The following is a 26,848-nucleotide window of genomic DNA, read 5'->3' as shown; positions in this document are numbered from 1 at the left end:
GGCAATCGGCCGGAGCCCTGGAGAGTGGGGAAGGGTAATAATAATAATAGTCATAATAAAGGTGGCAAGGGGAGGCGACCGCGTCCACTTCCTCCCGGGCCCCGGAGAGCCTCCTTCGGTGGGAGCTGCGTTCAAGAGTTGCGCAGCGCTCACCGTTTGGACCCCGGCTCTAGCGCGGCTGCAAGTGATTCATTCATTCAGTCAGTCGTATTTACTTAGTGTTTACTGTGGGCAGAGCACTGTACTGAGCGCTCGGGAGAGTACAATGCAGTAATAAAGAGGGACAATCCCTGCCCACAACGGCCTTACAGTCTAGGAGGGGGGAGACAGACATCAGTACAAGTAAACAGGCATCAGTCGGAGAAGCAGCGCGGCTTAAAGGAAAGAGCTCGGGCTTGGGTGACAGAGGACGTGGGTTCTAATCCTGATTCCGCCACTTGTCTACTGTGTGATCTTGGGCAAGCCATTTAGCTTCTCTGTGCCTCAGTTACTCATCTGTAAAATGGGGAACAAGACCGTGATGGTTTGATGTCTGCCTCCCCGCTTCTAGACTGCAAACCAGGCGTGGCCAGAGATTGCCTCTCTTTATTGCTTATTTTCCCAAACTCTTAGTACAGTGCTCTGGCCCACAGTGAGCGCTCAATAAATACGATTGAATGAATGAGACAAGGGTGGAGGAGGAAGGATTTTTTTAGGGGGGCGGGGGGGCCTGGGACTGGGGGAACGTCAGAAGGGAGCTATGATGGAGAGGAGACCAGGCGTCCCTCTCCCACTGCCCAACCCAAGCCTACCCTCTTCTGGAATCAAGCCCGCATTTAGCGCCGACAGGGAATCTTCTCGGCCGCCGTTCGGAAGAGGCCGGGAAAGCCGCCTGCCGGGGCGTGGGAAGGGCTAAGAGGAGGAAAAGGAGGAAGAGGAGGAGGAGGAGGAGGAAAGGAGGAAGAGGAAAGGAGGAGGAGGAGGAGGAGGAGGAGGAGGAGAGCGAGGAGGAAGAAAAGAGGAGGGGGAGGGGGAGGAAAGGAGAGAGAGGAGAGGAAGAGAAGGAGGGGAAGGAGGAGGAGAAAAGGAGGAGGAAGTAGAGGTAGAAAAGAAGAGGAGGAGAAGGAGGAAAGAGGAGGGGGGAGGAAGTAAAGAGGAGGAGGAGGAGAAAGAAAGAGGAGGAGGAGGGGGGAGGAAGAAGAAGAAAAGAGGAGGAGGAGGAGAAGGAGGAGGAAGAAAATAGGAGGAGGAGAAGGAAGAAAAGAGGAGGAAGAGGAAGAAAAGAGGAAGAGGAAGAAAAGAGCGGGCGGAGGAGAAGGAAGAAAAGAGAAGGAGGAGGAGGAAGAAAGGAGGAGGAGGAAAAGAGGAGGAGGAGGGGGAGGGGGAGAAATACCGTGAAGGCTGATGTGTTGTAGGGGGACGGGATTGGCCATCCGCGTCGCCCCTTGGGTTTCCCGCAGCCAATGAGGACCCTGTTCACCCCCTCCTCCTCCCCTTTCCCCCGCCCCCGCCCCTGCCCCTCCCCCCGGTGCCCGCCCCCTCCCCTCCTCCGGCCCCGGGGGCAAGGGGGCGCTTAGGCCGCTCCGCCTGGACAGCCGGGCCCGCACTGACCTAAATAGGAGGCTGGCGAGGCCCGGGCCCGGACAGCCAAGGAGGGAGGGTCCAGCCCAGCCCCCCCAGCCCCCTCAACCCCCAGCCCCCCGCCCCTGGACGAGAGGGGGCTTTGGGGACTCCCCCAGCCCCGCACCCCGGATGCCGGACCCGCAGGCGCGCTAGGGGCCCCGGTTGCGGCGGCAGAGCGCAACGGACATTGGCAGCGCGCAGTTGTTGCGCGCAAGGATCCGGCGCCCCCCAGGCCCCCTCCGGCAGCCCCGCAGCCCCCCGCAGCCCCCCGCAGCCCCCCGGCCGGCCGGACAGAGCCCAGAAGTCCGGCCCGGCCGCTGGACATGATCGCAGGCCCGGGGACAGGGAGCGGCGTCCAGCAGCAGGTCTCCAAGGACCCCGCGCCTTCCTTCCCGGGGACCGGCGAGGCGGCCTCCCTCCACCTCCTCCGGGAGGACCCCCGGCCTGTCCGGGAAGGGGACCCCGCGGCCGTCCGGCCGGGGCCCAGGACCATGCCGGACGAAGTGACCGGTCCTGGGAGGGCCCCTCCCACCCGCCTCTCCTCCTTCTCCATCGAGAACCTGCTGCGGGGCGAGGAGAGGCGGAGGCCGAGGGGGAGAAGGGGGAGAAGGGAGGAGACCCCCCCTCCGGGGGACCCCCAGGAGGTCCCCCCGAGGCTGGACGGGCTGGACGGCGGGGGGCTCTGCCCGGCCGGCTGCTGCGGAGACTCACCCTGCGCGTACCCGCCCGGAGAGTGGCTCCAGAGGGGACCCCCCATCTACACCCCTTGCAAAAGTCCGGACGGTAAGTCTCCGGGGTGGGGGGTGGGGAGGGCTCTTCTACCTTCATCTCCATCGATGTCCGTCTCCCCCGTCCACCTCCTCCCCGTAATAATCATTCATTCCTTCGATCGTATCTATTGAGCGCTTACTGTGGGCGGACCACTGTATTAAGCGCTTGGAAAGCACACTACAGCAGTAGAGAAACCCCCTGCCCACAGCTAATAATGGTGTTATTTGTTAAGCGCTTACTAGGAGCCAAGCGCTGTTCTAAGCGCCGGGGTAGATACGAGGTCATCAGGTTGTCCCACAGTCTTCATCTCCATTTGACAGATGAGGAAACCGAGGCATGGAGAAGTGGCTTGCCCAAAGTCATTCAGCTGATAAGTGGCGGGCTCTGGGTTAGAACCCACGTCTTCCGACTCCCAAACCCGGGCTCTTTCCACTAAGCCACGCTGCTTCTCTTAATAATTATGGTATTTTTTAAGCGCTTACTGTGGACCAAGCACTGACTGTTCTAAGCGCTGGGGTAGATACGAGGAAATCAGGTTGTCCCACGTGGGGCTCACCGTCTATATCCCCAGTTGACAGACGAGGGAACTGAGGCCCAGAGAAGTTAAGTGACGTGTCCGAGGTCCCACAGCAGGCAAGCGGCGGAGCCGGGATTAGAACCCACGACCTCTGACTCCCAAGCCCGGGCCCTTTCCGCTGAGCCTCGCCGCTTCTAGAATGTGAGCTCACTGTGGGCAGGGATTGTTTCTCTTTATTGCCGTATTGTACTTTCCCAAGCGCTTAGTACAGTGCTCCGCACTCAGTAAGAGCTCAATAAATTCGAATGAATGGAGGACCCCAACGCGATGATCCCGATTCGAATCGGGGGCGTCTACTCGGGTCCCTGGATCCCAGCGACGGCCGTCTGGTCTGAAAATGTCCTCTCCCTCTCGACTAAATTCGTTGTGGGCAGGGAATGTATTTATTGTTGTATCGTCCCCTCCCAAGCGCCTAGTACAGTGCTCTGCACACGGTAAACGCTCAATAAGCACGATTGAATGAATGAAAGAAAGGCCGAGACAAGCCAGAGTTCGCAGCTATCGTGACGGCGCGGGTTCAGGGTGTCTCCCGGCGCCCGAGGTCGGGAGGCTATCGTGGGATTCAATCAGTCAATCGTATTTATTGAGCGCTTACCTTGGGCAGAGCACTGTACTAAGCGCCGGGGAGAGTGCAAGACAAAAATAGACACATTGCCCTGCCCTGCAACGAGGGAGAATCCTGAAAAACTGGCACATCGTGTACTGCTTCTCCCAGTGTTGAAGTACATAAGCGCCCTGCACACAGTAGGAGTTTAATAAATAGCGTCACTACCTCTGTGTCTCTATCTCACCTTCCCCCCCCCCCCAACAAAAAAATAACTCTTTTCGAAGAGGAAATCTAAACTTGAACCATCTCTATGGTCCCTGTGCAAAAACCCTGTGCAAAAACTCTAACCCAGACAACCTCGTTTTGGGGACCACAATTAGAACCCTTTGCCTTCTCCATGGGAGAAGGAAAAATTCTTTCGTTCAATCAATCGTATTTATTGAGCGGGGCAGGACACCCCCGTCCCAAGCGGGGCTTATTGCCCAAGGGAGAGGGAGAGCAGGTGTCCGATCCCCATTGGATAAAGGAGGATACTGAGGCCCAGAGAGGTTAAGAGACTTGCTCGTGGTCACCCAGCGGGCCAGCAAGTGGGCTGGAGTTGGAAGCCGGGTTTCCTGAATTCCAGTTCATACAGGCCCCTGTAATAATAATAATAGTAATAATAATAATAGTATTTGTTAAGCGCTTACTATGCGCCAAGCACTGTTCATTCATTCAATCATATTTACTGAGCGCTTACTGGGTACAGAGCACTAGACTAAACGTTTGAAAAGTACAGTACAGCAGTAAAGAGAGCCAATCCCTCCCACTGTTCTAAACGCTGGGGTATATACAAGAAAATCAGGTTGTCCCACGTGGGGCTCAAAGTCTTCATCCCCATTTGACAGATGAGGCACAGAGAAGTAAAGTGGCTTGCCCAAGGCCACACAGCAGACAAGTGCACTCCCTCCTCTGTCCCCTGTTTTGTTGTGCGAGACCCTGAGCGGTGACCGGGCTTCTACAGAAGGGAGGCCAAGCCAGGGAAGGCTTTTATCATCTGAATTATGGCAGAAACTATGCTTCTCTCTCTCTCTGTCTCTCCTGTCTCTTTCTTTCTCTCTCCATAATATGGCACAATACTCTCGTCGCCTTTATCCTCGTCCTTGCCTTTTATATTTCTGTTTTCATCCAAGCTTCAGTGTCTCTCGCCCATCCCACACCCTTAGGTTTTAAGCCCTTTGGGATTTAGGTTTCCAAATCTAAATCTCATCCGTGTACAGCTTCTCCCAGTGTTGAAGTACATAAGCGCTCTGCACACAGTAGGTGTTTAATAAATAACGTCACTACCGCTGTGGCTATCACTTTGTCTCTGTCTGCCTCACCCGCCCCCCCTCCAAAAAGTAGAAAATGACATTTTTCGAAGAGGAAATCTAACTTGAACCATCTCTATGGCCGCTCCCTGTGCAAAAACCCTAACCCAGAGAGTCTCGCTTTGAGGGCCACAATTCGAACCCTGTGCCTTCTCTTTGGGAAAAGAAAAAATAATTCCTTCAATCAATCGTATTTACAGCGTGTAGAGCACTGTATTAAGCGCTTGGGGAAGTACAATTCAGCAATAAGGAGAGACAATCCCTGCCCTCACCGGGCTCACATCTAAAGGGGGGAAGACAGAAATCAAAACAATTAAACAGGCACCAATATAAATAAATAAATTATAGATCTATACCCATCAAAACAAGTAAACAGGCATCAATATAAATAATTAGAATTATAGATATATACATATATGCATACGTTGTTGGGTAGGGATTGTCTCTATTTGTTGCTGAATTGTACTTTCTAAACTCTTAGTACAGTGCTCTGCACACAGTAAGCGCACAATAAATACGATCGAATGAACGAATAATGGCTGCTCCTTCGTGTGCGGTGAATTCCCCTGGGCGAGTCACCTCCTTTTCTGAGAAACGAAAGGTGGGAGTCAGAAGGATCTTGGGTGCTGGTTTAACCTCCCTCTCTGCCCCCTCAAAAACAGCAAAAAACCCAAAGCGCCCCTCTTAAATTATCTATCTTTTTCGCTCCCGTATTTCGAACTAACTGCGCTAAAAAATGGGGAATGCCCAGGGCCCTGGCCTTGAGGCTGGGCATCCCCAATATCCCAGATTTTCCGAATCCTTCAAGATTCGAGAAAGCCGAGGAATGACCATTTCATTTTCCATCCAAGTGCGCGTACGTATATCTGTGTCTGTTGAAGATGTCTATTCAGCTAATGTACGCGTGTGAGTGTGTGTCTGTTGTGTATTCGCCGTGCACCCCAATTTTTTCAATCCTGAACTGTGTCTCGATGGCGGGAATGAGCTTCAGCCTCGGATTCCAATTCCCTCCTCCCCTCTTTAGGGAAAAAAAAAAAAAGATTTTTTTTTTACCCGTTTGACCCGTTCAGTGCACACGGGAAAAGCGAATTTTCAGCTTCTTTTTCACTCGGCACCGTCTTTTCAAAAGTCCTTCATCTCCCGTCTGCTCCAAACATATTTAATCCCCCATTACCCTATTTTCTTTTTCCTTTGTGTCTTTGAGAGCTGCCCATTTGGAGGTTTGTTGTTGGTTTTTTTCAATATGGTTATCGGGGATCGTTTATTTCTTCAGCCCTGAACGAATTTAACCCAGATCGAATTCAACCCGAGCCGTATTTACATAATACCCTGTAAACGGAAACGTCGTGTTTGTCAATAAACTTTCCACATGGAATGAAAAGTTAAACGGTCACCAGGACCCTTGTCTCGATCTTAGCGATTCGGCACCTTTTGGACCCCAAACAAGGCCAGAAATCAAGCCAGGCGGAATCCCAGGAGGATTTAGCCAACGCCTCTTTTCCTACAACACGTCCATCTCCCCGCCTCTCGACCCGAGAGGTGATTTCGGATTTTGTGTTTCCTTTTTTTTTTCTCTTGAACCCGAATGTGCCGATTTATTCGGGGCCCTAAGCAACTCGCTCCCTAAGTGGTAATTAAACGCTAATTGCCTGAGCAAATCAATGGAAGGGTGAACCGGGCCCTGATTCTGGAGAGAGAGGGGAGAGAGACGGTGTGTGAGTGTTTGTTAGAGTGTGAGTGCGTATGAGAGTGTGTGAATGTGTTTGGGGAGGAGGAGGGGGAGTGTGTGTGTGTGTGTGTGTGTGTGTGTGTGAATTCATTCATTCAATCGTAATTATTGAGCGCTGTGTGCAGAGCACCGTACTAAGAGCTGGGAAAGTACAATTCTGCAACAGAGACAATACCTACCCAACATCGGACTCACAGTCTAGAAATGTGCGTGTCTGTGTGAGAGAGAGGGAGAGTGCGTGTATGTGTGTGTGTGAGAGAGAGTGTGTAAATGTGTGTATTGGAGAGAGTGAGAGTGTCAATGTGCGGTGTGAGAGAAAAAGAGGGAAAGGGAGGGAGAGTGTGCTGATTGTGCGACTGTGAGAAAGAGAGAGGGAGAGAGGAGGGAGAGTGTATGAGTGTTGTGTGTGTGTGAGAATGTGTGAATGTGGGTGAGAGAGAGCGTGTGAGTGTGAATGCGTGTGTGTGAGAGAGAGAAAGAGAGAGGGAGAGAGAAGGAGGGAGAGTGAGTGGGTAAATGTTTGTGTGACAGAGTGAGAGAGAAAGAGAGAGGAGGGAGAAAGAGCGAGGGAGAGGGTGTGAGAGAAAGAGAGAAAGAGGGAGAGAAGAGGGAGGGTGTTTGAGTGTTGTTTGTGTGTGAGTGTGTGAAGGTGGGTGAGAGAGAGTGTGAGCGTGAATACGTGTGTGTGAGAGAGAAAGAGAGGGAGAGAGGAGAGAGAGTGTGTGAGTATTATCTGTCAGAGAGTGTGTGAATATGTGAGAGAGTGTGTGAGTGTGGATGTATATGTATGTGAGAGAGAGAAAGAGAGGGAAAGGGAGGGAGGGGGTGTGTGTGGATGTGTGTGTGACAAGAGTGAGAGAGAGAGGAGGGAGAGAGAGGGAGGGAGAGTGTATGAGTGTGTCCGTTCATTCAGTCAGTCAGTCAGTCGTATTTATCGAGCGCTTACTGCGTGCAGACCACTGTACTAAGCGCTTGGAAAGTACAATTCGGCCACAGATAGAGGCAATCCCTACCCAACAACGGGCTCACAGTCTGTCTGGCGGGGTGGAAGTGAGAGGGGAGGAGAGGTCTCCTGGCTCTGCATTTCTTGTCCGCATCGGTCCGGGGTGGGCGTTGGGGCGTGCGGACTTTAGCTCCGGGTTTGTTGGCATCCGCGGCGCGGGTCCTCGTGGCCCCAACGGCTCGTTCATCGAGAAGCAGCGTGGCTCAGTGGAAAGAGCCCGGCCTTGGGAGACAGAGGTCATGGGTTCTAATCCCAGCTCCGCCACTTAAGCAAGCCCCTTAAGGGGCAAGTCGCTTCACTTCTCTGGGCCTCAGTGACCTCCTCTGTCAAATGGGGATGAAGAGCGTGAGCCCTACGTGGGACAACCTGATTACCTTTTATCTACCCCAGAAAAGCTCTTGGCATATAGTAAGCGCTTAACAAATACCAACGTTGTGATTATTATTATCCCACGGGGTTAGCCGAGCCCTTTCTGCGCGCAGAGCACTGTGCTAAGCCCTCGGGAAGTACAATTCGGCAGCGCTTGGCACATAGTAAGCGCTTAACAAATACCAACGTTATGATTATTATTATCCCACGGGGTTAGCCGAGCCCTTTCTGCGCGCAGAGCACTGTGCTAAGCGCTCGGGAAGTACAATTCGGCAGCGCTTGGCACATAGTAAGCGCTTAACAAATGCCAACGTTATTATCATTATTATTATTATCCCACGGGGTTAGCCGAGCCCTTTCTGCGCGCGGAGCACTGTGCTAAGCGCTCGGGAAGTACAATCCGGCAGCGCTTGGCACATACTAAGCGCTTAACAAATACGAATATTGCTATTATTATTATTATTATCCCCCGGGTTTCCGGAGCCCTTTCCGCGCGCAGAGCACTGCGCTAAGCGCTCGGGAAGTAGAACTGGGCCACGGAGAGCCTAGAAGCCAGAGCAACGCTTGTCCTCTCTCCCCAGCGTCCAGCGAGCGAGCCTCTCCGGAGAGCCCCGAGGAAGCGGAGCGGCCGGAGGACAGCGGGCAGGGCCGGCGGCCGGGAGAGGCGGGGCCGGGCCCCGGAGGGCCGGGCCGGAGGGCCGAGGAGCCGGACGCCGCCTCCCAGAGGGCCTCCGGACGCAAGAAGAAGACCAGGACGGTGTTCAGCCGCAGCCAGGTCTTCCGGCTGGAATCGACCTTCGACGCCAAGCGGTACTTAAGTAGCTCGGAGCGCGCCGGGCTGGCCGCCTCCCTGCAGCTCACCGAGACCCAGGTGAAGATCTGGTTCCAGAACCGTCGCAACAAGTGGAAGAGGCAGCTGGCCGCCGAGCTGGAGGCCGCCAACCTCTCCCACTCGGCCCAGAGGCTCGTCCGGGTGCCCATTCTCTACCACGAAAACTCAGCGGCCGCGGCCGGGGCCCTGGGCTTCCCCTTGGCCCACGGCTCGTCGCCCCTGGTGGGGGGCTTCTCCAGGGCCCTCTCCTACCCGCTCCCCACCTTCCCTTCGGCCATGCCTTTCCTCCGGCCGCAGAGGCCCGGTCTCGTCTGAACTTTCCCTTCCCCGCCCCCCGGAAAGTTCCCGATTAGCATCACGACCACGTGCAGGCCTCCCGGTCATCCCAAGAAGGATGGGGTCGGTTGGACCCTTAGCACTTGCCGGGCCCTGTTCTAAGCGCCGGGGTAGATCCCACATCGTTGGGTTGGACCCAGTCCCCGCCCCGCACGGGGCTCGCCCTCTTCATCCCCGTTGGACGGACGGGGAAACTGAGGCACGGGGATGTGAAGGGACCGGGGTCAGACACGTGGCGGAGTGGGATTAGAACCCAGGACCTTTGACTCCCAGCCTCTATCCACTAGGCCACGCTGCTTCTCTCACGTCTCTACCGACCGTTCCACCGCACCTGCCGGGGCTGGGCTCAACGCCCCTCCACCCACCCGGGGGGTGCGGGCGGGGGGGGGGGTGCTTCTTGGCGTCCCTCCTCGCCCGTGGATCGAGGGGTTTTGTTTTATTTTATTTCTGAATTTTCTAAAGTGCAATAAAACAGGCAGGGGCGCCCGAGACCCGGGTCCGCGGGGAGAGAGGGAGACGGGAAGGGGAAGTCCTCGAATATAATTATAGTATCTGTTGAGCGCTTACTATGTGGCAAGCACTGTTTTAAGCGCTGGGGTAGAGACAGGGTAATCAGGTTGTCCCACGTGGGCCTCACAGTCTTCACGCCCACTTTACAGATGAGGTAACCGAGGCCCAGAGAAGAATAATAATTATGCTATTCGTTAAGCGTTTTCTATCTGCCAGGCACTGTAGTAAGGGCTGGGGTGGATACGTGTGAATCGGGCTGGACAAGGGACTCCAGTCTTCATTCCCATTTTACAGAAAAGGGAACTGAGGCCTAGAGAAGTGAAGTGATTTGCCCAAGCTCACACGGCACACAAGTGGCGGAGTCGGGATTAGAACCCACGACCTCCTGCCTCCCAACCCCGCGCTCTCTCCAAGCCCTTCCTTTCTTGATCTCCCTCCTCCTCCTAAAACCCAAAGAGAATCCCAATTTGTGGAATGCCTTCTCCCCCGACCCGGGAAGGGGAGCTCTCCTGCCTTGGCAGCCTGCTTTCGATTGGGCACCTCTTTCTTCTTCTTCTTCTTCTTAATATTAGGCATTTGTTAAGCGCTTACTATGTGCCAAGCACTGTTCTAAGCGCTGGGGTAGATACAAGGTCATCAGATCGTCCCACGTGGGGCTCACAGGCTCAGTCCCCATTTTGCAGATGAGGGAACTGCGGCACAGAGAAGTGAAGTGACTTGCCCGAGGTCCTCACCCACTCCCCCCCAGCTGGTCTCCCCCGGCGACACACACCCCCCAGTGTCCCCCCGGGGTGGACAGGGGGTGGACGCTGGCGACGGGACTTCCAGGAGCCGGGGGCGACGGCTTGGGCGGGCAGCTCTGGATGACCACTCGATTTGGAACTCAGATCCGCTTCCCAGAAAACGAGAGCCGATCCCGGGAAAAGCTTGGATTCCGGACTCCTCTGCTCGGACGGAGGATGAGGAGCACAGGGGAGGGGAAGGGGAGGGATCCTGGGTCCCTTCACCCAACGCTCCCGAACTCAGAACCCCCTTCGGTCCGGAAAACCCTCCTTCCTCTCCATTTGTGAAGGCCGAGTTGCATCCGGGCGTTATATTGCGTATTATGCATGCTTGCAACTAGATATATATTTTTTTTTTCTAATTTTTTTTTTTTTGCAATTTCTCCAGGCCCCCACTCCTCATTCCCCGAGCCCTTGGGCCCCTGGTTGCCGGGTGAGGGGCCTGTTAGATTTTCAGCACCCAAACCTGCAACCGTTCATTCATTCAATCGTATTTATTGAGCGCTTACCGTGTGCAGGACGCTGTTCGAAGCGCTTGGAAAGAACAATTCAGCAATAAAGAGAGACGATCCCCTCTCACAACGGGCTCACAGTCTAGAGGCGGGGGAGACAGACATCAAAACAAGGAAACAGAGATGGACTTGGCCGGCGGTGCAGCCTGGGGCGTCCCAAACGTCGCTCCCCGTGGGGCCCGGGATGGTGAAGACGAGGACAGGTTTCATCCGAGACCCTTCCCAGACCCTCCACCACCCCCCTCCCCAGCTCAGGACATTTCTAGGATGGTTTCGAAGCGTGGAGACTCTCAAGCCTCCCGTCGAAGCGAATGTCCCCTCGGACGAACCGTTTTAATAATAATAATAACGTTGGTATTTGTTAAACGCTTACTATGTGCCGAGCACTGCTCTAAGCGCTGGGGGAGATACAGGGTCATCAGGTTGTCCCTCGTGAGGCTCACAGTCTGAATCTCTATTTTACAGATGAGGGAACTGAGGCACCGAGAAGTGAAGTGACTTGTCCAAAGTCACACAGCTGACAGGTGGCGGAGGCGGGATTCGAACCCATGACCTCTGACTCTTAAGCCCGGGGTCTTTCCACTGAGCCACGCTGCTTCTCTTCGGGTTTAACCTAGCCCACATCGTCGAGGATTTGGGGCGGGGGCGACACCCCCACGCCCCCTCCCCCTTCATCCCTCATTTCTGTGACCGCATCAGGGGTCGCAAGAGCTGCAGTTCCTGGAGATGGGCTTTCCGCCCCTCACATCTTGCCAATGACAACAATAGCAGTGAGGGTATTTCTTAAGCGCTTACTACGTGCCCGGCACTGTAGTAGGTGCTGGGGTGGGTACAAGCAAATCGGACTCGACACCGTCCCTGTCCCATGGAGAAGCAGAGTGGCTTAGTGGTAAAAGCCCCGGGTGGGCAGTCAGAGGTCATGAGCTCTAATCCCGCCTCCGCCGCTTTATCAACTGTGTGATTCTGGGCAAGTCACTTAACTTCTCTGTGCCTCGGTGACCTCACCTCATCTGTAAAATGGGAATTAAGACTGGGAGCCCCAAGAGGGAGAACCTGATGACCTTCTATCTATCCCAGCGCTTAGAAGAGTGCTTGGCACATAGTCAAATACCATTATTATTATTATATGGGGCTCACAGTCTCAAACCCCATTTTTCAGATGGGGTAACTGAGCCGCAGAGAAGCGAAGCGACTTGCCCAAGATCCCACAGCAGGCAAGCGACGGAGTCGGGATTAGAACCCATGACCTTGGGACTTCCAGACCCGGGGTCTAGCCACTAAGCCCTGCTGCTTCTCTCTTGCTGTAACCAAGAACCACTTCCGAACGGAGGAAGGATGGATTCTTTCCTTCACCTCCTGTCCCAGGAAAGTCTGGAGGGAGAAGAGTCGTCTACACCGCCGCGTCTACACCGCATCCCTCTCCCTGACTGCTTACTACTACCGGCTCTAACAAACAGGAAACTCTCTGGCCACTAGGACTACCGACTGAATTGGTTTTATTTTTTATTTTAAAGCGCGTTCCGACAACGCACCGGTCCTACCAATAAAACGGATTTTTTTAAAGAAAAAAATGCACCGCAGTTATATTTTCGTCCTTCCTCCCCCCGCCCCGTGGGTTTTTTCATTCATTCATTCGATCGTATTTATTGAGCGCTTACTCTGTACGGTCTGGAGGAAATATATCCACACAGTCGCTATGAATCGGAAACGACTCGATGACATTTGATAATTATACCTGTGCACAGAGCACTGAACTAAACGCTTGGGAGAGTATAGTATAACAATAAACAGACACATTCTCTGCCCACAGCGAGTTTACAGTCTAGAAGGGGAGACCGACATTAGGAGAAATAAATAAAGTGAAATTAAGCGACCTGTGTGCTCTCCTCGACGTTTAGTACAGTGCTTTGCTCGATAAATGAATACCACGGAATAAATGAATACACGCATATTATATCAGCAGCATGGTCTACTGGAAAGATCCCAGGCCTAAAAGTCAGAAAGAACTGGGTTAATTAATAAATTCATTCATTCAATTATTTATCGAGCGCTTAAGAGGACTTTACTAAGCGCTTGGAAAGTACAATTCGGCAACAGATAGATACAATCCCTGCCCAACAACGGCCTCACAGTCCTAAAAGGGAAGGACAGATAGCAAAACAAAATAAGTAGTCAGTTCATTCATTCACTCAATCCCACTCCGCCACTCGTCTGCTGTGTGACTCTGGGCAAGTCACTTCACTTCTCTGTGCCTCAGTTTCCTTATTTGTCAAATGAGGATTAAGACTGTGAGCCCCACGTGGGGTTTGGACTTTGTCGATCCTAATTAGCTTATAATTACCCCAGAGCTTAGTTCAGAGCCTGGCACATAGTAAGTGCTTCGCAAATACCATTAAAAAATAAAAATATAAACGTATACATTCCTTAAACGGCACTTCTCTCTCTGTCTCTGTCGCTGTCTCTCCGTCTCTCCCTTTCTCTTCCCACGCGGTCCTACGCTTTAACCTAGATTCTCGCTGGAAAGGCAGGATCATGCCCAAGAGAAAACATTCTTGGAGTCTCTCTTTCTGCCCCACTCCCTCTGCGATCTCAACAGTCCATTGTTGTTATTATTACTATTATTAATAGTGATAATAATATTGATATTTGTAAAGCCCTTACTATATGCCAAGCACTGGTCTAAGCGCTGGGGTAGATACAAGGTCATCAGGTTGTCCCACGTGGGGCTCACAGTCTTCATCCCCATTTTACAGATGAGGTCACTGAGGCACAGAGAAGTCAAGTAGCTTGTTTAAGGTCACACAGCAGACAAGTGGCGGAAGCGGGATTAGAACCCACGACCTCTGACTCCCATGCTCTTTCCACTAAGCCACGCTGCTTCTCATCACCCTCCCCGAGAAGGTGAGTGGCGCCGATCGATAGTAACTACTTGCAGTAACTAAGCATCAGTTTACCCAGTTGGCAAGTCTGGCACGATCTGCCAGGCCCGGGCACTTTGGGAACTTCTCGATGCTGTCCGAGCCAGGAAAGCTTATCAATCAATCAATCAATCAATCAATCAACCTGATGAGCGCTTGCTGTGTGCAGAGCATTATACTAAGCGCTTGGAAGAGTACAGTACAAGAGAGTTGGAGAGAGAAGCAGCATGGCGTAGTGATAGAGCACGGGCCTGGGAGTCAGAAGGTCATGGGTTCTAGTCGTGACTCTGCCATCCGACTGCTGTGTGAGCTTGGATAAGTCACTTCACCTCTCGGTCACCTCAACTGTAAAACGGGGATCGTGAATGCGACCCCTACGTGGGACAGGGATTGGATCCAACCTGATTAGCTTGTAGCCATCCCAGCGCTTAAAGCAGCGGTGGGCACAGAGTAAGCGTTTAAAACAAATATCATAACAATAATTATTAAGCAATAACATAATGCTATAGTCTTATAATTCAATTGATATGATTATAATTACATGTTATATTATGATAATTATCGTCGTATTATTATTATTAATCAATCTCTATCGGTGAAGTATACGTTACCCCCAACACGATAAAGGGCTCGAATTGTTTTCTTTTTTTGTTTTGTTTTTTTTCAGCAGTGGTGAAGGTTTGCGCTGAGCCATCCAAACGCTCTGGCCCTGATTTCCTGGGACCAGCGATACGTATTTGCAATCGCGGAACTGCATCTCATATCTAGACCGCAGCATCATCCAATTTCGTAAACGACCGATAATAATAATAATAATAACATAATAAAGGTATTTGCTAAGCGCTTACTATGTGCCAAGCACCGTTCCGTTCCATTCGGTCCTCAAGAACAGCTTGGAAAGGTGAGGTTGGAGGGTGTCCGGGGGAATTGTTGACACTTATTGAGGATGCAAGAAATAATAATAACAATAATAACGGTATTTGTTAAGCGCTTACTATGGATCAAGCACTGTTCTAAACGCTAGGGTAGATACACGGTCATCGGTTTGTCCCACGTGGGGCTCACAGTTTTTAATCCCCATTTGACAGATGAGGTAACTGAGGCACAGAGAAGTGAAGTGGCTTGCCCAAGGTCACACAGCAGACAAGTGAAGGAGCCGAGATTTTAGAACCCACGTCCTCCCAACCCCTGGCTCTGAAAAACGCAATAAAAACGAAATGAAAACGAAATGGAAAAAAAAAAAGAAATGAAATGAAAAAAATGAAATTAAAAAAAGAAATGAAAAACGAAATAAAAAATAAAAAAACGAAATGGAAGAATAAAATGAAAAAACGAAATGAAAGAATGAAATGAAAAACGGAATGAAATACGAAACAAAGAATAATATTATTAAATCCCTCTCCCTCCCTTCCTCCCCGCCGCAGTGGAAAGAAGGAAATCCCTTTATGGCCGGGATTTGTTACTACAAACTCCGGGTTGAAAAAGCCATTATTCAGCGGAATAGAAAGAGGAATGCTCCTTAAATTCCCGGGAATTTCGGGAGGAACGAATCCCTTTTTCCCGGGACTGGAGGCTAGGAGGATTTGGGGGTGATGGCTAAGCAGCCGGTCGGTTTGGGCTGTGTGCATCCTTTGCGGCTGGCACGGCTCGGGAGGCTGAGTTTAGGAGACACCACCGGAGGAAGTAGCTGCGAAAAAAAAAAAGAAAACCTGGTTTCTGGAGGGGGAAGAAAGAGGGGCAGACAGACAATAATTGCATCCTTCGGGGAAACCCGACCAAAGAAATTCCCAACCACACTCTCCTGGAGAGCGAAAGCCAGTCTCTATGGCACCATTTGGAGTGGACATCTATCCTGGGAATAGGGGCATCATCCAGATTCCCGACTCCTCCTCTCCTTCCGTCACATGGAGAATTCAACAACGAGGGGGATATATCCATAAAATATCTGCAAAATATATATGTGTATATATATATCGGTGCAAAGGCGGGCGTTTGAAGCAGCATAGCGTCGTGGCTAGAGCCCGGGCCTGGAATCCAGAAGGTCATGGGTTCTAATCCCTGCTTCACCACTTGTCTGCCGTGAGACCTTGGGCAAGTCCCTTCTCTGGACCTCAGTTCCCTCATCTGTCAAATGGGGATTGAGACTGTTGAGCCCCACCGGGGGACGGGGACTGTGTCCACCGTTTAGTACAGTGCCGGGCACATAGTAAGCGCTTAATAATGTCGGTATCTGCTAAGCGCTTACTATGTGCAGAGCACTGTTCTAAGCGCTGGGGTAGATACAGGGTCATCAGGTTGTCCCAGGTGGGGCTCACAGTCTCAATCCCCATTTTACAGATGAGGTAACTGAGGCCCAGAGAAGTGACTTGCCCACAGTCACCCAGCTGACAAGGGGCAGAGCGGGATTGGAACCCATGACCTCCGACTCCCAAGCCCGGGCTCTTTCCACTGAGCCACGCCGCTTCTCAACAAATATCATGATTATCATTATTATCATTATTATTACCCGATGAATTGCACCTGCAGAGCCCCGGCCTAACGAATGCCGGAAAGCGAAGATGGATGGACTCACATCCACTTGTTAAACTATTTGTCCAGGACACGCAGCCGTCGCCCACGGTCTTCTCCGCGCGCCTTAGCTCTTTTATCTGCGTTTAAAACCTGCAGGCTGATCAATTCTTGACAAATCTCCGAGGTGCTTCGACTCCAGTGCTGCACGATATGATTTATGATATCGATCTGTCCCCCACCCCAGATCTCCCCCTCCCCCCACCACCTTACATTATCTTTGAGAGATGGGTTTATTCCATCTGTAAGGAGACGCAGGCTGAGGCCTCCCAGCGCAGCATTGATTGAAGATTCGCTTCGAACTTTAAATGGGCTTGAAAGATTTTGCCATTCAGCCTCCCGAAGTTGGAGGGGAGGGGGAGAGGCTGGGCTGGAGAGGGACAGGCCAGCGCTTAGTACAGGGCTCTGCACACTCTAAGCGCTCAATTCATACGATTAAATGAATGGAGAGACGACCCCGATTTCAGTGGAGGCGGGAAGGAGAACTGGAGGGAGAGATGGAGGCAGGAGGTTTTGGGTCGTGATTTAGTGGAAAGAACCCGGGCTTGGGAGTCTGAGGGCGTGGGTTCTAATCCCGCCTCCGCCATGTAGCAGCTGTGGGACTTTGGGCAAGTCACTTCACTTCCCTGTGGCTCAGATACCTCATCTGTCAAATGGCGATGAAGACTGTGAGCCCCACGTGGGACAACCTGATGGCCTTGTATCTCCTTCAGCGCTTAGAACGGTGTAAACGCTTAACAAATATTGTTATTATTATTATTTCTGCGCAACCGAGCTTCTTTGTTGGGAAAATTGATGAGAGGCGTCAGTTGGAGTTATTATTATTTATTTTCAGAAAAAGCAGTTCTCCCGTCATGTAAAAGACGCCCTATGCCTCGTCAAAAGCGTTGTGTCCGATCTAGGAGAACACCAAATCGGCCGGTTGACCATGGTGGGGAAGGGGTGGGGCGGTCCCGGGGGTCAGGAGGTGAGTGGGAGATGCTCCACAGGTTTAGCTATCATCTGTGTCTCAGTTACCTCATCTGTAAAATGGGGATTAAGACTGTGAGCCCCACCTGAGACAACCCGATAACCTTGTTTCTCCCCCAGCGCTTAGAACCGTGCTTGGCACATGAGCGCTTAATGAATTCCATTATTATTCTCATTATCTCGGCACATCCAAGCTTCTTCGTTGGGAAAATTGATCGGAGGTGTCAGTTGGAGTTTCTCCTGCGAGTCTGAATGCTTGGACCGTGCTAATAATAAGGCTTTGAAATAAATTAGCTGTCATTTATATAATAATAATAATCATGTTATTTGTTGAGCGCTTACTTTGTGCCAGGCAGTATTCTAAACGCTGGGTTGGAGCCAGGCAAATCGAGTTGGACACAGTCCCTGTCCCATATGGGGCTCACCGTCTCAATCCCTGTTTTTACTGATGAGGGAACTGAGGCCCAAAGAAGTGAAATGACTTTCCCAAGGTCACACAGCCGACAAGGGATGGATCCGGGATTAGAATCCGTGACTTCCAGGCCCTTGATCCATCCACTACGCCCCTCTGTTTCTCAATATTATTTACATTACTATCTGCCGTCGTCGTCGTCCCCCGCACCAGACTATAAACTCGTTGTGGGCCGAGAATATGTCTGGTTATTGTCGTACTGCGCTCTTCCCAGCGCTTAGTACAGTGCTCAGCACACAGTAAGAGCTCAATAGATACGATTGACTGACGGATTCAGCGGTTTGAAAACAACCCGTTCCCTCCCGAAAAGACGGGGTTCACCCCCCTGGCTCACCAAGGCAACTGTAAACTCCTCGTGTGCATTCATTCACTCGTATTCACTGAGCGCTCACTGTGTGCAGAACACTGTACTAAGCGTTTGGAAAGTACATTTCGGCAACAGAGACAATCCCTACCCAACAACAGTGTGCAGAGAACATGTTTACCAACTCTGTTACAATGTACTCTTCCGAGCGCTTAGTACGGCGTTCTGCACCCAGTGAGAGCTCAATAAATACCCTCGATTGATTGATGGGACCGTTAAACAGTAAAAAATCGATAGAGTCATCGATGGCATTTATCCAGCACTTACTGCGTGCAGAGCAAAATTCTAAGCGTTTGGGAACAATAGCGAAGAGTCAGAAGATGATGATAATAATAATGAGTATTATTATTATTAAGATGTTACGGTAACGAGCCTTCCCTTCCAGGAGCCTCTGGGGGTGTTGGCATCGTGTCTTCTAATTCTATGGTCTGCTCCTAATAATGATAATTATTACTATCATTTATTATGCTATTTGTTAAGTGCTTACGATGTGCCAAGCACTGTTCGAAGCGCTGGGGTAAATACAAGGCAATAGAGTTGGACACAGTCCCTGTCCCCCATGGGGCTCACAGTCTAAATCCTCACTTTCCAGGTGAGGGAACTAAGGCCCAGAGAACTGAAGTGACTTGCCCGAGGTCACCCAGCAGTCAAGTAACGGAGGCTGGATTAGAACCCACCACCTAAGTGAACCGCACCCCGTAGTCGCCCAATAAATGCCAGCGAACCATTGAATTCCTGGAAGAAGGCTCTGATTCTTGATGGGGGCTAGACTTGGGGAAGAAAGAAACGGTCAAAAGGCAAAGCGAGTTAGGAACCGTGTTCAGGGTGGCTTAGTAGAAAGAGCCCGGGCTTGGGAGTCAGAGGACCTGGGTTCGAATTCTGCCCCCGCCACTTGTCTACTGGGTGACCTTGGGCAAGCCACTTCACTTCTCTGTACCTCAGTTACTTCATCTGTAAAATGGGGATTAAGACTCTGAGCCCCACGTGGGACAACCTGATGACCTTGGATCTAGCCCAGCGCTTAGTGTGGTGCTTGGCATATCCGTGGCTCAGTGGAAAGAGCCCGGCCTCCGGAGTCAGAGGTCATGGGTTCGAATCCCGGCTCTGCCACTTGTCAGCTGTGTGACCGTGGGCGAGTCGCTTCACTTCGCTGGGCCTCAGTTCCCTCATCTGTACAATGGGGATGAAGACTGTGAGCCTCACGTGGGACGACCCGATGACCCTGTATCTCCCCCAGCGCTTAGAACAGCGCTCTGCACCTAGTAAGCGCTTAACAAATACCAACATTATTATTATTACACAGTAAGAGCTTAAGTTTTTTTGTTTGTTTTTGTCTTATGCCACCGAGTTGTTATTGACCCACAGTGACGCCGTGGACACATCTCTCCTAGTACCCCCCGCTCTCCATCTGCCATCATTCCGGTAGTGGATCCATAGAGTTTTCTTGGGAAAAAACATGGAAGTGGTGACCATCGCCTCCTTCCACGTGGTCAACTTGAGCGTCCCCCCGGACTCTCTCCTGTGCCGCTGCTGTCCAGCACAGGGGAGTTTTGACTTGTAGCCGATGGCCTGTCCCTCGCCAGCCACTGCCCGAGCTAGGAATGACATGGAATGAATGTACAATCGAATTGTCCATTCCAAGCGTTTAGTACAGTGCTCTGCACATGGTAAGCGCTCAATAAATACTACTGAATGAATGAATGGACAGGCCTCTGCTTCACTCTCCCTCCCGTAGTCCAGACTGGTAGAGGACTGGAAACTCTCCAGGTGCCATCCTGACAGTGGGACTTAACAAGTACCATTATTATTATTATTATTATTATTATCCCCCAACCCCCCTCTCCCCGCCCACCCTGCCGAGCGGCAGAATACCGAGATTCATTGAGCTGGGAGCTGTGGACTGTACTGAACGACTGCAAAAGTCCAACGCAAAGGTTTCCCCACAGCACCTATGTATATATCTGTAATTCATTTATTTATCTCTTTATTCATTTATATTAATGGCTCTCTCCCCCTTTAGACTGTGAGCTCACTGTGGGCAGGGAATGTGTTAGATGTTCTATCGTACTCTCCCAAGCGCTTAGTACAGTGATTTGCATCAGTAGGGGCTCAATAAGTACGGTTAATAAATGAATAAAATAACGCGTTGCTTGTCTGCAAAAGGATCCCCGTGTGTTTCCTCCGCTGAGTTGACCTCCCAGATAATGATAATACTTACTGTGTGCCAGGCACTGTACTAAACGCTGGGGTGGATACAAGCAAATGGACTCAGCCCCTGTCCCCCATGGAGCTCCCAGTCTTAACCCTCATTTTACAGATGAGGTAACCGAGGCACGGAGAAGCGAAGTGACTCTGGCCAAGATCACACGGCAGACATGTGGCGGAGTCGGAATTAGAACCCGTGACCGTCTGACTTCCAGGCCCGGGCTCTAGCCACTAGGCCATGCTGCTCCTCTGCTTCTCTGTAGATGCATCTACACTGATCAAGTCGAGTGGGTATTGAGCGATTCAACTGAAGGCTCCACTAGGCTCTCTCGTGCCTTCAAAGCCATGTCTTAATGGATAGAGCACGGGTCTGGGCGTCAGAAGGACCCGAGTTCGAATCTCGACTGCGCCACGAGTCACTTCACTCCTCTGTGCCTCAGTTACCTCATCTGTAAAAGGGAGATTAAGACTGAGAGCCCCACGTGGGACGGGCACTGTGTCTATCCCGATTTGCTTGTATTCACCCCAGTGCTTAGAACAGTGATTGGCACATAGTAAGTGCTTAACACATATCATCATAATTATTATTATTATTATTTAGAGACTGGTGGACACGATGCCCGGCAGGAGGTAGTGGATAGAGCCCGGGCCTGGGCACCTGAAGGTCATGGGTTCTAATCCCGCCTCTCACTTGTCTGCCGTTTGACCTTGGGCAAGTCACTTCATTTCTCTCACTTTTCTTTGCATACAACAAGCTCTCAGTAAATACGATGGAAATACGGTTGAATACATGGGCCTCACTTCTCGGGGCTTCAGCTCCCTCATCTGTGAAATGGGGATGAAGACTATGAGCCCCATGTGGGACAACCTGATTAACTTGTATCTTCCCCAGCGCTTAGAACCGTGCTTGGCACATAGTAAGCACTTTACAAATACTATTACTATACTACTAGATTATCATGGCATTTATTATTATGGTATTTGTTAAGCGCTGGGGTAGATACAGGGTAATCAGGTTGTCCCTCGTGGGGCTCACATTTTTTTTAATCCCCATTTTTACAGATGAGGTAACTGAGGCACAGAGAAGTTAAGTGACTTGCCCAAGGTCACACAGCAGACAAGTGGCGGAGCCGGGATTAGAACCCACGACCTCTGACTCCCAAGGCCTGGCTCTTTCCACTAAGCCACGCTGCTTCTACTACTACTACTATACTACTACTATTATTATTATAATTACCTCGTCTGTAAAATGATGATAGAGACAGTGAGCCCCTCGTGGGACAGGGACTGTCCCTAACACGGTTTGCTTGGATCCACCCCAGGTTTTAGTACAGTGTCTGGCACTCAGTAAGCCCTTAACAAATACCACAATTATTATATTATATATAACATATTAATTACTATATCGATCAATACCTGGTGTATTTAATTTACGTAATAATTATGGTATTTGTTAAGCGCTTATTATAGGCCAAGCACTGTTCTAAGCGCTTGGATGGATAGAAGGTTACCAGGTCGTCCCACGTGGGGCTCACAGTCTTAATCCCTATTTTACAGACGAGGGAACTGAGACTCAGAGAAGTGAAGTGACTTACCCAAAGTCACCTATCTGATAGATGGGATTAGAACCCACGACCTCTGAGTCCCTAGCCCGGGCTCTTGCCCCTAAGCCACGCTGCTTCACCACCTCATCATAATCATCATCATTAACAAATACCTCAATTATTATTATTATTATTATTGCCAACCCAGAATCGACCCTTGGGTGTAGGGGAGTGGGTGATAATAACAACGATAACAATACTAATGATGGTATTTGTTAAGTACTTACTATGTGCCAAGCAGTGTTCTAAACGCTGGGGGAGATACAGGGTAATCAGGTTGTCCCACGTGGGGCTCTCAGTCTTAATCCCCATTTTCCAGATGAGGTAACTGAGGCACAGAGAAGTCATGTGGCTTGCCCAAGGACACACAGCAGACCAGTGACGGAGGCGGGATAGGGGCACACTGGTGGAGCGCCCCCACGTGGGAAAACCTGATGACCGTGTATCTACCCCAGCGTTTAGAGCAGTGCTTGGCACATAGTAAGCGCTTAACAAATATTCATTCAATCGCGTTTGTTGAGCGCCTACTCTGTGCAGAGCACTGTACTAAGCGCTTGGAATGGACAATTCGGCAACAGATAGAGACTATCCCTGCCCAACAACGGGCTCACAGTCTAAACGACTATTATTATTATTATTAGAGGGTGGGCAACCCTCTCCCCGGCCCCCCGTTTCTGGGAGGTCTGAGGGTGGGCTCTGGAGAGGGGGCAGGGGGATGGGACGTTTTGGAGAGGGAGTCGGCAGGTGTGTATCCAGAAGGAAGCGATCCCATCAGATCAGATCAGATTAGACTGCGAGCCCGTCATTGGGCAGGGATGGTCTCCATCTGTTGCCGAATTGTATATTCCAAGCGCTTAGTACGGTGCTCTGCACACAGTAAGGTGTCAATCGATACGATTGAATGAATAATAATAATAATAATGATTAGAGCATGGGCCTCCGAGTTCGAAGGTCACGGGTTCTAAACCCACCGGCTTCTCCACTTGTCTGCTGCGTGGCCTTCGGCAAATCACTTCACTTCTCTTTAGCTCAGTTCCGTCATCTGTAAAATAGGAATTGAGACCGTTGAACCCCTCGTGGGAAAAGGACTGTGTCTAACCCGATTTCCTTGGTTCCAGTGCTCAGTACAGTGCCCGGCACCTAGTAAGCGCTTAACGAATACTATAATTATTATTAAAGTCACCGGATAATTACTTCACTCGACGCTTCGGGTAAGATCCGGCTGAAATTTGGCCGGGAATCTACCTGTTTCCCTGTATTTCGGTACCGTTCTTTTCAACGCGCGTTTATTGAGGGAGAAAGAGAGAGGGAGAGAGAGGAGAGAGATCTCCGCGGTTTCTGCGGGTCTGTCTCTCTCTCCGCTTTGACACTTTCATTCTCTCATTCATTCGGTGGTATTTATTGAGCGCTTACTGTGTGCAGACCACTGTACTAAGCGCTTGGAATGGACAATTCAGCAGCAGATAGAGACTATCCCTGCCCAACAACGGGCTCACAGTCTACAAGGGGGGAGACAGACAACAAAACAAAACAAGTAGGCATCAGTAGCATCAAAATAGAGAGATAGCATCATAGACATATACACATTATTAATAAAATAGAGGAATAAATAATCTATACAAATATACACAAGTGTTGTGGGGAGGGGAAGGAGGAAGAGCAGAGGGCAGGAGAAGGGGGAATGGGGAGGGGAGGAGGAGCAGAGGGAAAGGGAGGACTCGGCTTGGGAAGGCCTCCTGGAGGAGGTGAGCTCTCAGCAGGGCTTGGAAGAGGGGAAGAGAGTTAGTTTGGCAGATTTGAGGAGGGAGGGCATTCCAGGTCAGTGGTAGGACGTGGGCTTTGTTCCTCTGTCTTCCTCTCTCACGCTCTCTCTCTGTTTACTCTTCTCTGTCTTTACCTCTCCCTCTTTCTCTCTGGTTTCCTCTCAGGTTTTCAAAAAACGAAGTGTTCCTTTTGGATGCCCAAGAGTCATTCTGTTGCCCGTCTTAATATTAATGATGGCATCTGTTAAGGACTTACTATGTGCCAAGCACGGATTTCTTTCCCAGGCTTTCGTTACGGATCTGAAACCCGATTTATTTATATTGATGTCTGTTTACTTGTATTGTATTGTATTACTTATTTACTTGCCCACAGTCACACAGCAGACAAGTGGGGGAGCCGGGATTAGAACCCACAGCCTCGGATTCCCAAGGCTGAGCTCTATTGATGTCTGCCTCCCCCTCTAGACTGTAAACTCGTGGTGGGCAGGGATTGTCTCTATTGCTGTACTGTCCTCTCCCAAGCGCTTAGTACAGTGCTCTGCACACAGTAAGGGCTCAATAAAGCGTTGCGGAGAAGCAGCGTGGCTTAGTGGAAAGAGTACGGGTTTGGGAGTCAGAGGTCATGGGTTCTAATCCCGACTCTGCCACTTGTCAGCTGTGTGACTTCGGGCAAGTCACTTAACTTCTCTGTCCCTCAGTGACCTAATCTGGAAAATGGGGATGAAGACGGTGAGCCCCACGTGGGACAACCTGATGACCTGGTATCTACACCAGAGCTTAGAACAGTGCTTGGCACAAAGTTATTATTATTATTATTATTATTATTATTATCAATACATACGAATGAAGGTGGGAATGAATGACCGCTTCTCTTTCTTTCTCTGTAAAAGGGGGCAGCTTTCTTAGCTTCATTTCCTCTTCCTCGGGGCCCTGAAAACCCAGGAAATCACTGGAAAACTAAGAATCTTCCGCAGAGCTTTCCGCAGCTCCTGCCGTCGCAGCTGGGGTGGGGGTGGGGGAATGAAACGAATTGTCCATTCCAAGCGCCTAGTACAGTGCTCTGCACATAGTAAGCGCTCAACGAATACTATTGAATGAATGAAATGAGGAGGGAGAGCAGGGTCTGAGTCCCGACTCTCTCCCTGATCGCGACAACAAGCCTCCCCCCCGCAAGTCTTCTTGGACGCCCTGGGGAACCTTTTCGTCTTCCCGAAACCCTTCTCCCTTCGAACCTTTCGTTCATCCATTCATTCGTATTCATTGAGCGCCTGTACTGTGTACAAAGCACCGTACTAAGCGCTTGGGAGGGTACACTATAACAGACATTCATTCATTCATTCATTCATTCAATCGTATTTATTAAGCGCTTACTGGTACACTGTTAGGGTGTACTCTATCCAGCGCTTAGTACAGTGCTCTGCATGCAGTAAGTCCTCAATAAATACGACTGAATGAATGAATGAATGTCTGCTATAGTGGACTCTCCCAAGCACCTAGTAGTGTTTTGCAAACACTAAGCACTCAATAAATACCACTGATTTAATAGCTCAGCGCTTAGTACAGAGATTGGCGCAGAGTAAACGCTAACAGTTATTATTATTATTTTTCTTACCACATCTGCTCTCTCCTTCTTCGGCCCCCCCGCCTCCGTCTCTCCTCACTGTCCTGGCCCTGCTTTCGGTGACTTCGTTTACCCCTCATTCATTCGATCGAATTTACTGAGCGCTTACCGTGGACAGAGCACTGTACTAAGCGCTTGGGAAAGGACAGTGCTGCAATAAAGAGAAGCAGCGTGGTTTAGGGGAAAGAACTCGAGATTGGGAGTCGGAGGTCGTGGGTTCTAATCCCGGCTCTGCCACTTGTCAGCTGTGTGACCTTGGGCAAGTCACTTCACTTCTCTGTGGCTCAGTTACCTCATCAATAAAATGGGGATTAAGCCTGTGAGCCCCACCTGGGACAACCTGATAAGCTTGCATCTACCCCAACGCTTATAACAGTGCTCGCAGGTAGTAAGCACTTAACAAATACCATTATTATTATTAGCAGTAGCAGCCCGTTACTGGGCAGGGATTGTCCCTGTTGCCGAATTGTACATTCCAAGCGCTTAGTACAGTGCTCTGCACATAGTAAGCGCTCAGTAAATACGATTGAATAATACAGAGATGGGCACATAGTAAACGCTAACAGCTATCATTATTATTGTTATTCTCATTACCACATCTGCTCCCTCCTGCTTTGGCCCCCTCCACCTGCGTATCTCCTCACTGTCCTGTCCCTGCTTTCGGCTACGTCGTTTACCCCTCGTTCTTTCGATCCGATTTATAGAGAGCTGACTGTGTGCAGAGCACTGTGCTAAGCTCTCGGGAGAGGACAATCGAGCAATAAAGGGAGACAGTCGCTGTCCACAACGAGCCCACCCTCTCCTCTTTTGAGTCCCCCAGATCCCATTCCGCCCCGGCCCTCGTCCGATTGAGGGGGTCGGGGAGGGGCCTTGGCCTTCCTTCCTCCTCCTCCTTCCCCCACCCCAGCTTTTCTTCCCCCGTCTCCCCCATCCCCTCTGCTCTCCTCCCGTTACGCTAAACCCCCTTCTTCCCCTCTCCTCTCCCTCTTTCCTTCCTCCTCCTCTCTCCCCTGCCCCCTTTACCGAGGATCTCTCTGTCTCTCTTTATCTCTGTCTCTGTCCCTCTCTGCCCCCGCCCCCTCCAAGGTCCGCCTTCCTGTGCCCCCCGCCCCTTCTTCCTCAAAGCACTCTCACTTTCTCTCCCCTCCCCCTCCCTGCCCCCCGCCCTCCCCCCCCTCACCTGGGTTCCCTCGGCGTCTCTCTGTCTCGGTCTCCGTCTCTCCCGGTTTTCTTGCCCCCCCGCCCCCTCGATTCCCTCTGATGTCTCCCCCTTCACTTTCCTCTCCCCTCCCTCCCCCAGCCCCCGGCCCCCTCTGTCCCCCAGGACCACTTATACCTTCTTCTCTCCCGCAGCCCCCTCCCCATCTTTCCCTCCTCTCTCTCGCTCTGTCCTCCTTCCCTACTGGCCCACCCCCTTGCAGACCCCTCCCCCGGCCCCAGCCCTT

At 51.1% G+C, this 26,848-nt stretch overlaps 1 protein-coding gene across 1 annotated transcript; it reads left to right on the top strand.

Moving 5' to 3' along the window:
* The first annotated feature begins 1,925 nt into the window (after nucleotides 1–1,925).
* On the top strand, nucleotides 1,926–9,094 carry LOC100682236 (homeobox protein HMX1). Its single transcript, XM_029063598.1, has 2 exons — nucleotides 1,926–2,385; nucleotides 8,529–9,094. Exons 1-2 carry the CDS (start codon nucleotides 1,926–1,928, stop codon nucleotides 9,092–9,094), a joined length of 1,026 nt encoding a protein of 341 aa, XP_028919431.1.
* The last annotated feature ends 17,754 nt before the right edge of the window (nucleotides 9,095–26,848 follow it).

The sequence above is a fragment of the Ornithorhynchus anatinus genome, chromosome 4 (genome assembly GCF_004115215.2).
Source record: "Ornithorhynchus anatinus isolate Pmale09 chromosome 4, mOrnAna1.pri.v4, whole genome shotgun sequence".
In the NCBI taxonomy this organism is placed as follows: Eukaryota; Metazoa; Chordata; class Mammalia; order Monotremata; family Ornithorhynchidae; genus Ornithorhynchus; species Ornithorhynchus anatinus.
This window is presented reverse-complemented; position numbering and strand designations above follow the sequence as displayed.